At 39.4% G+C, this 8,689-nt stretch overlaps 1 protein-coding gene across 2 annotated transcripts; it reads right to left on the bottom strand.

Moving 5' to 3' along the window:
• Window positions 1-272: 272 nt before the first annotated feature.
• On the bottom strand, window positions 273-6,966 carry dera (deoxyribose-phosphate aldolase (putative)). Of its 2 annotated transcripts, XM_030786015.1 has the most exons (9): window positions 6,824-6,966; window positions 6,160-6,257; window positions 5,906-6,053; window positions 4,991-5,086; window positions 4,733-4,867; window positions 3,383-3,511; window positions 1,680-1,792; window positions 1,193-1,342; window positions 273-847 (listed from the first exon to the last, which is right to left on the bottom strand). In XM_030786015.1, exons 1-9 carry the CDS (start codon window positions 6,852-6,854, stop codon window positions 791-793), a joined length of 957 nt encoding a protein of 318 aa, XP_030641875.1. In that variant the 5' UTR covers window positions 6,855-6,966; the 3' UTR covers window positions 273-790. The 2 variants fall into 2 exon arrangements, with proteins under 2 accessions (XP_030641875.1, XP_030641883.1); XM_030786023.1 differs by lacking the exon at window positions 3,383-3,511.
• Between the last annotated feature and the right edge of the window lie 1,723 nt (window positions 6,967-8,689).

Here is an 8,689-nt window from a genome sequence, read left to right as displayed (position 1 = left end):
TAGTGCAGCTCAAGTCAAATAATATATTCCCACAGACACTGAGGCCTAAAGCAGTGCAGGTGAAGCTTAGGAGATGTTTAAGAGGTTATAGGGACTGTACCACTGAACACTTCAGATGGAACAGAATAATGCAGGAGAGAGACACAAAATGTGTAAGAGGGGAAAAAAACTTCCAGTGAGAACAACAATTTATATTTTATCAATATCCATATTTGAACTACAAAGTACACTGAGTTGTTTATAATGCATGAGAGGTGTTGCAGGAAACGATGCTCAATAATATTCATTTATGCTTAGAAATCTTTAGTTTAGTATTTCCACTGCAAACAAACATGGCAAGTTTTACTATTAGAGAATAATTCAATTCTGAAGTCCAGAAACTTTTATGTCAAGAAATTCTTCACTTTTGGGAATCATTTTATATTATGTCCATAGCCATCAACAGCAATTCAATCAATGATTTCAGGCAGCTTTCTTTCTCAAGGTTTTAAACAGCATGAAGTGCTTTCTGTCAGTAATGGTATTTGATTGGAATAAATGACCATTAGCTTACAGTGTCAAGTCAAAAGCAGTTTGAGCATTGTGAACTCTGCGCTCACTGAATACTCACAATGTACAGAAATGTAAGGAAGTAAGTACACATTCAAAATACATAGTTGTCATTTCAGAAAGCATTAGTTTTCCCTGAAGATTTGAGCTAGCCTGAACCAGAAACAGCGTCCTTCTAGTCATTGGTTTGTTTGAACAGGTCAAGGCTGCCACTGGTCATGTTAACATCGTTTCCATGGTTTCATGCCATTGGCAACTCATGATAGGCTGCGTAACGTCCAGTCACAAAGTGGTAGATCTGTGGAGTCCAATGAATGTGTTAATCAAGACAAAAATAGGCTCTCACTGAGGGAAATTAGTTAAAAACTTAAATGGACATTCAATAAGGCTGCCTAAGCACTTAGAGGCAAATCTGAAAGACTGCTGCATTAAGCACTTCAATGCTTAAAATGGGCTATTCTCTGCCGCCAAAGGAGTGTTTGGCAGTGAAGCTATTACCTCTCCGTGTTAACAGTGCAACTATTCACAGGAGCCATAATGGCCGCTCATTATCAACAAGTGATGTCATAATGGATGTTCACTCTTCACTTGAGCCCTAATGTTGGCTCACAATGGGTTTCTATGCTGTAGCTATTGCACCCACCTGACGTTCAATGTCTGCAAGCAAGCTGCTAGCTCCCAGACGGAAGAGATGAGGGCTGAGCCATTCATTCCCGAGTTCCTCCTTCATCAAGGCAAGCCACACAAGTGACTCCTGAGCTGTGCGAATGCCTCCTGCAGGCTTAAACCCCACCTGTACAATTCAGAGAAACAACAGGTGTCCTCCAAGTCTAATAAAGGTAAAAGGATTTAAGGTAAGTAGCTCTAAACCTGGGAATGTATACACTGTTACGTTTTTCGTTATTTAGAGACTTCCTGCAATCAATTCAGACAGTTCCTTATGAGGACAATGTACTCCTATAAACACATGTAAGCATATGAACAACTATTGCTGAAGACAATGGACCTAAACAGGAGCAGGTTTAGGCCATCATTGGTAATGCAACAAACGCTCATAAGCACTATGCACACACATACAAATGCCATTGTCACCAGCTACGAACGCATACTGTTTTGGAATCTGACATTACCTTATGACCTGTCCTCAGATAATAGTCACGGATGGCTCTCACCATTACTATGGCAACAGGGTAGGTGGCATTGACAGACTCTTTGCCCGTTGAAGTTTTGATGAAATCAGATCCTGTTGGTTAAAAAATACATTAGACCACTGAGGCTTTTGTACACAGTTCTCTACGCATGACAAAAAAGATAGATGGCATTTCATCCAGCTTGAATTGAGCTACAGAATAAAATGCATCAGAAATATCTGAAAATCTCTCTGGGTAGTTTTCATTTCCATTTCCCTGTCTTATAAAAATATTTTACTACAGCGTAATTGCTTGTGTATATTTTCTGATCAACTGCCAGCTATAAATGCTGAAGCACTGCAAATTTTAGCTTGACTGAAATGCGAGAAGATGAAAACTTTTGTTCCTCCTGGCTCATATTAATATAGTAACAAACAAAACGCAGAGGAGCGTGTCAGTAACTCAATTATTTGAAATGAGTTGGGCTATAAAATTAGACAATTCTGAGATGACAATAGACATTTTTAGCATATTTTAAATATTCAAGCATTTTTTGGACTTCAGATTTTCCCACAAATGTAAGACAGGGCATTACTCTTCGAGTGAGAGGGGCCAGACAAGAACCATGTGCTTCTCATGACAGGGCGCAGAAGGGGTGAATGCGTTCATCAATAAGAGCACTCATTTTTTTCTCTCCTTTCCTTCAGAGCCAATTATGTTTTATCAGCGTCCTGATAAAAATAGAAGATAACATGACGCTTTTAATGGATGAACCACAAACTGTGCGCGGATTTTTTTTTTTTTTTTTTAAAAGCCATCGTCTTTCCACCCTTCAGCCCACCCTCATGCATAATGACTGTTCATTAACAACCAGAACAAGATGAACATTTTCCAGTTCATTAAAGATATGTTCTATGTGTTTTTCCAGTCTTTTATTTTTTTTCTACATCCTCTCACCACTCTCTTGCACTTGCTCCCCCTCTCACTCAAACGGGCATAATCCTTGAGATTCGTTATGCGGAGTCTTAATTACACAATAATGGATAACGGTTATTAAACGTGGGCGACGGTAATGAAGCTCTATTCATTTGTGCAGGTGGGGGGAGGGGGGGTCTGTACCGCCAGCGACCGCAGGAGTAAAATAGCCCCGGCGTTAGAGATTAATAGGTGAAATTATCATTCAATTTCAGAAACCTCATACGCAATTCATAGGAACAAGGGGGGATTAGGGAGGGAGCGTGGTGACAAAAGCAATGCATTTTAATAATGATTCCTATCGGAGCCACTGACAATTGGCTATGGTAGTCAGCTTAATGTGCGATGGCTATTTAAACGTACAGTGTCTGGCTCCCCGTGACATCCAGGCTGGCCATCTGTTAGCTGACTGAGGAACAGCTGTGCAACAGCACCACGTAGTGGACAAAATGATTTAACGCACTTGCACTACATGAAACTAACTATTTCACACAGTGAGGAAACTTGGAGCTGGTGTGACTTAGTGAAACTAAAGACAAGACAACTATACCACGGGGTACTTTTAAAGGTCATCAAATCTCTGTCTAGAGTTATGTCTGGATATATTTACATGAACCTTTTACCTTTACCAAACGTTACCCTTTAAGAGGGCCTAGCCTGTACAATGTAAGTATTGTAAATCAGGCAAAATGGAGCTCTAGCCATCTCTGGCATCTCTCTGATTTCACCTGCCATCATGGACACCAGGCTGGCCTTGTAGACGTTGGTGAATGTGCCCAATTCTCCTACAGCCAAAATCGTCTTCATATGGGCATCTCCACACGCCTCCCTGAATTGTCTTATCTCGTCATACAGTGCTGATGGGGAAACACACAACTCATTAGTTTCATTAAAAGCCTCCGTTTGGTTTGTGACTGTCATCCTCTGCTGATACAACAATTTGAGGAGCTGAAGTGCGGTCAGGCACAGATCCTATCTCCTTCTGAGGAACTGAAATACAGACACTTATCTATAAAAACAAAACTGACTCCAGCCCTTCCTCAAACCAACCTTACCACTGGTCTCATGCTACTGCACTGCAGGTTCTGATAGACATTTTTGCTAAGTGGTGTTACTGAACGCTTCTGGATGTTTGTAATCTTTTTTGATGAAATCACAGTGTAATTTCAGCCTCTAGGGCAGGATTCTTTAACATATAGCTTGCAAACTACTGGAAGCTACTGGAAGCATCTCAAGGAGCAGCTCATGATGAAATTATAAAAAGTGATCCACCATCTTTAAATATGGATTTAACTAAATATAAGCATGGCTAAAACATCCCATCAACTCTATTACAGACCACCTTACTGACTTGAAATTTAAATGTGGAGCTTTAAACTTGACAGATCACAGACACACAATGTTGTTGGCTGGCACTTAGCAAGTGGCAACTGTCTATCAGTCAAGCCAGTTTGAGTTTAAGTGAATTTCAAAACATTTACACTTCTACCTATTTTTCATATTTTTTGTCATACAGTTTTGAGAGAGATGCAGGCTGAAGACATTTTCATGCCTGGTCTGCAGGTAGGGGAGAAAGTTTAATAGTGAACTTGTGGTATTGTGTGAACTATGTATTGGTTAAGATATGGTAGTATGTAATAAAGGTAGGACTGGAAGCAGTCCTGAACAGACAGATGTTTTATGTCTTCAAACATGCTGATCCCATGACTGTTTTGCAATTTATGATGGGATGGATCTGCCAAAAATCTCAAACTAATTGGGAGACACAAATGAGTGACAGTCACTATCTGAGACAATTGAATACATGATGCTCTTAAATATATCAGTTATAAAGCTTGAATTAGATGGAACAACTGACTGATGTAACAATTGATGAAATGGCTAGACATATTTATAGATATATATTTGAAAGAACAAATAAGCATAAGGAACAGACTCTCTTTGGAGGCAGATTATCTCCAAAAGTCCATCAGAGGAAGTGAACTCAGCTGGAATTGTCAAGCTTCGCTTAAGAGTTAAAAAACATCTGTACACATGAACCAGAAACATAATGGTAGACATGGCAAGTATGTGAATACCTGCCCATTGTCCTGTAATGGCCATTGTACGGTTGATGACGATGTCGATCTCTGTGGCTCCATCCTCTACTGCCATTCGGACCTCCTCCAAGCGAGTCCTCAGTGGGGTTTGACCAGCAGGGAAACCAGTGGCCACTGGGAAAGACATTTTTTTTACATTGACAAGACACCGGTAATAAGAACTTTCTTTCTTACTGAAGTGCTTCCAAAAATATATTCTCGTACAAACCATTTAGATATGTAGTTTTGAAGTTTTACCTGAAGCAACTGGTAAGCTGCTGTTGGCTGCCTTCAGAGACTTCACAGCATCCGCCACACGTGATGGGTAAACACACACAGCAGCAGTTGTGATACCTATAAAAAAGCATGTTTCATATTGACCTCTGTGGAGTCAAGCCTACAGATAGACTTTAATATAAAGAATTCTGTCTCTCTCTTATTCGTGTTATTATAATAGAATATTATCATATTACACTAATAAAACATTGTATTATATATGTTATATTATTGTATTATATGCAATATAATATTACGTTATCACAACAAACATTAATATTCAGTAACTGTGTCCATAACTGTTATGAGTATGTGCAATGTATGTTTTGCTAAAAATCACAGACCATTAGCCATTAATGTCCTGAAATCTGTCTCTGAGTCCTCTATCTCTATCTCTAACACTCTCTAAAATGTATCTGCAATCAAATCTAAGTTTGTTTTGTGAGCTCAAAAGGATTTTTTTTTTCCTCATTTTTGATTGTCTGTGCAACACCTCTGCTGGTGGTGGACAAGGACATATTGTGGCCATGTTGAGATGAAATAAAAACGTATCAAGTTGTCTAAAAGGTTTACAAAACAGCATATTCTACTGCAAAGCCATCTCTGTTGATCTCCCAATCCTGTTCCACACTGCAGTGTGCAGCAGTGGTCTACATCCACCCTTTATTACAATACAAGTAACCACGGAATACCTTTGCATTGTGGATAATGTAAACACAGCTATTCAATTATGTTTTTCAGCTTTAAATGTATGGACTGTCCATGGCCTCTGTCCATACTTCTTTTACATATTTTCTCTGCTTAGAGTATTTCTGGCTAACTTTCCCTACACTGTATTAGCTGACATTCCCGTTGAAAGTATGAAGAAAAGTGCATCATTGTGACTAAGAGAAAAACCTTTATCATGCATGTCCATGCTCTTGAGCAGGTCATGTCGAACGGGTTGCGTGGCTTTAAGGCAAAGTCGATGGACATTAGATGGTGTGTCATCACCAGCAAGGGTGGTCAGATCAATGCATGTGACTGCCTTAAGCAGCCAAGCCGCCTGTAACAGAAAGCAGTATCGGTAACATTATCATAACAAGCATTTACTAAACGATTGAAACTAATCATCAGTATGTGAGACTAAAGTGTGAAAGGCTGTGACTTACCTGCCATTGTTTTTTTCCAACCTTGCGTCCCTGGATCTGCTGAGCTCTTTTCAGGACTGCCTGAGTGTTCACTTTGACCTTTGACACCCACTCTAAGTCTAGCAGAAAAAAAGCATATCTGTGAAATCTGCAGAAACGTCAAATTCAGCATAACACATTTGATGATATTCCTTTGTTCTAGATTTCAAGTCTTATTCTATTTTGTTGAGAAGATGCAAGTTAACATGGGTCACTGTGTGTCCCCCAAATAAGTGTTGTGCAACTCATTAACCAGGGGCCGTCTCTGTACATGGGGGTGAATACATGCTACAATACTGGAGCTTGTCAACTCAGCAATTGCACTAGCTACACATTAACAACCAGTGTTCGCATGCAGATACTTTGCACTCCATGAGGTACGAAAATGGTGACGTCGGGTTTATGGAGCATTATTTTCTACACATTGAACTATTTCGTGCATGCGGAAATATACATGTAGACTACATAAATGAATGCAATAAAAACAAGAGTATACGCAAGGACATATGAATAATTCGTGCTACTGTTTAAAAATACTGTTGAAACCGCAAGTAACAGTTTAGTCACCATCTCGGTTACATCTCAGTAAGTGCATGTTGCAGAAATCACCCCTAGTGCCAGAAAAAAAGAACAAGTAGGGTCTTACCTAAATCTATTCCCGGATTTCGAGCGGACATGTTAAATTGGATCAGAGCGACGGGTAACAATTACAATTACTTTTATCTTTCTTCCTAACTTGAAAAAGGCAAATTGACAGATCACATGCAATTGATTATCCGGAGTACATTGCCACTTCCCTGTTACGTCGAAAGCCTGTCTCTTTGAACCAATCATCTCGCAGCTCTCGGAGGGTGTAAGTGAGTCACGTGCTTAGATGCAGCGTATCGTATTTAGCGATTTCTAAATTCGAATCAGCAGGCTACGTTTGTCTGATTTCAATTTCGTTGTCGCCCCCGTGTGGATTACTATATTTTATCCCAACTAATCTACAATAAGTATTAGGCTATTATACCTATTATACTGAGATAAATAATACACCGGCCACCTCATTAACAAATCTGTTTTAACATTTGTATATTTGGCACAGTAAAATTTTTAATCAGTTCCCTAAATAATCTTTGCCATTATGTGATGAAAAGTCTTGCCCAACGTCCAGTGTAACTCAAGCTATTACTGCTTTTCATGTGGCTGCGAAGATGTGTAAAATTACTTGATTCGGCGAAACTTATGCCAGTCAGAGTTCGGAGAGAAGTTTATCTGTGTAAGGGAGAGCCTTCCACAGGATGTTCATTGCCGGTTGAACAAGACTGCAAGCTCCCTTTAGCCGACATAAGAAAAATATAATATGGCATGCCGCCCGTTATATCCAGGTGGCCCTAAGTGACTTGGCTTGCCGTTGCATAAGACTCCATGACCGGATCTGCTAGCTACTCATTCTGATCAAAGGAGCATTGACAAGAAGCAATGTAAGCAAGAGGGCGTCTATAGATGTCTATAGTTTTTATACATATTTTACCCCGCAACACATTCATATCAGTATAATGGTCCTAACTGAAGAATCTCACAGCTCTAGATAGCCATATGTACCCATTTGCCAGGCGTTTGCGATTTGACCTGGGGAATGTTTGACAGCTTTGGTAACTGTGGCATACCAGAGTCATGCAGAGATGTATGTAAATTGTGGCTTGGGAGCTTAGTCCTCGGCCAAAACACCTCGGCTTCGTTTTTGTTGCCATGGAGTTCTTGCACAATATTATGGCAACATTTTTCAACCTTGTAATGATTTATAGTCTTTGCGAGACTCTATAAATATCCTATATATAGACTGAATTCCTTTGTGGTTCAGTCAGGTTTGTTGTTGTATCTGGGGAAAAAAAAATTTAGGTCTCCCAACTCATCCTTGCAGTTTGCAAACTTTAGTGGGGACTTGTAACATACAAATCCCAACAAGTCTGAACACTTTCACTGTTCACCATCTGCAATTTCAAAGAGGATCATCAGTGAATTCTAAGTAAACTTTATCATAAATAAATACATTTTGCTCAGTGTTATCCTTAATGCTTAGAAAATCCGAGTATGTCTCTTTCATATTTAAAAACATACACAGCTAACAGAGTTAAAATAATTAGCACTACTTTTGTCCACTGGATGACAGCACAATACAAGTTTTGGCAATGTGTTCACTGGCAGGTAAAACTGTATGGCTACTCTTCCCTTTATCAACAAAAGCATGGTTTCATTCCTCTGAAAATTCAAAACATTGCAAAACCAACAATCTTTTTTTTTTTTTGCTGGAAACTGTAATACTGATAAGCACACGTACAGTTTAAAAGCACTTAATTACTTACACCTCAAAGACAGAACAGTGTGTGTGTGTGTGTGTGTGAGAGAGAGAGAGAGAGAGAGTTTACCCCATCAATCATTTCTTTTTTTTATATATATGTTCACATGCCACCCTCTGTGCATGAGCTATTTCCTGGTATGCCCATGTCAGGCTTTCAAACATTATACC

This window comes from Chanos chanos, chromosome 1 (genome assembly GCF_902362185.1).
Source record: "Chanos chanos chromosome 1, fChaCha1.1, whole genome shotgun sequence".
NCBI lineage: Eukaryota > Metazoa > Chordata > Actinopteri > Gonorynchiformes > Chanidae > Chanos > Chanos chanos.
This window is presented reverse-complemented; position numbering and strand designations above follow the sequence as displayed.

Coding starts and splice junctions, on each gene's coding strand:
- dera (XM_030786015.1), bottom strand. CDS start 6,854: ATGTCCGCTCGAAATCCGGGAATAGATTTAG. Junction 4,868..4,990: donor CAGCTTACCAGTTGCTTCAG/GTAAAACTTCAA, acceptor TGTCTTTCCCAG/TGGCCACTGGTTTCCCTGCT. Junction 1,793..3,382: donor CCTGGTGTCCATGATGGCAG/GTGAAATCAGAG, acceptor TTTAACCAACAG/GATCTGATTTCATCAAAACT.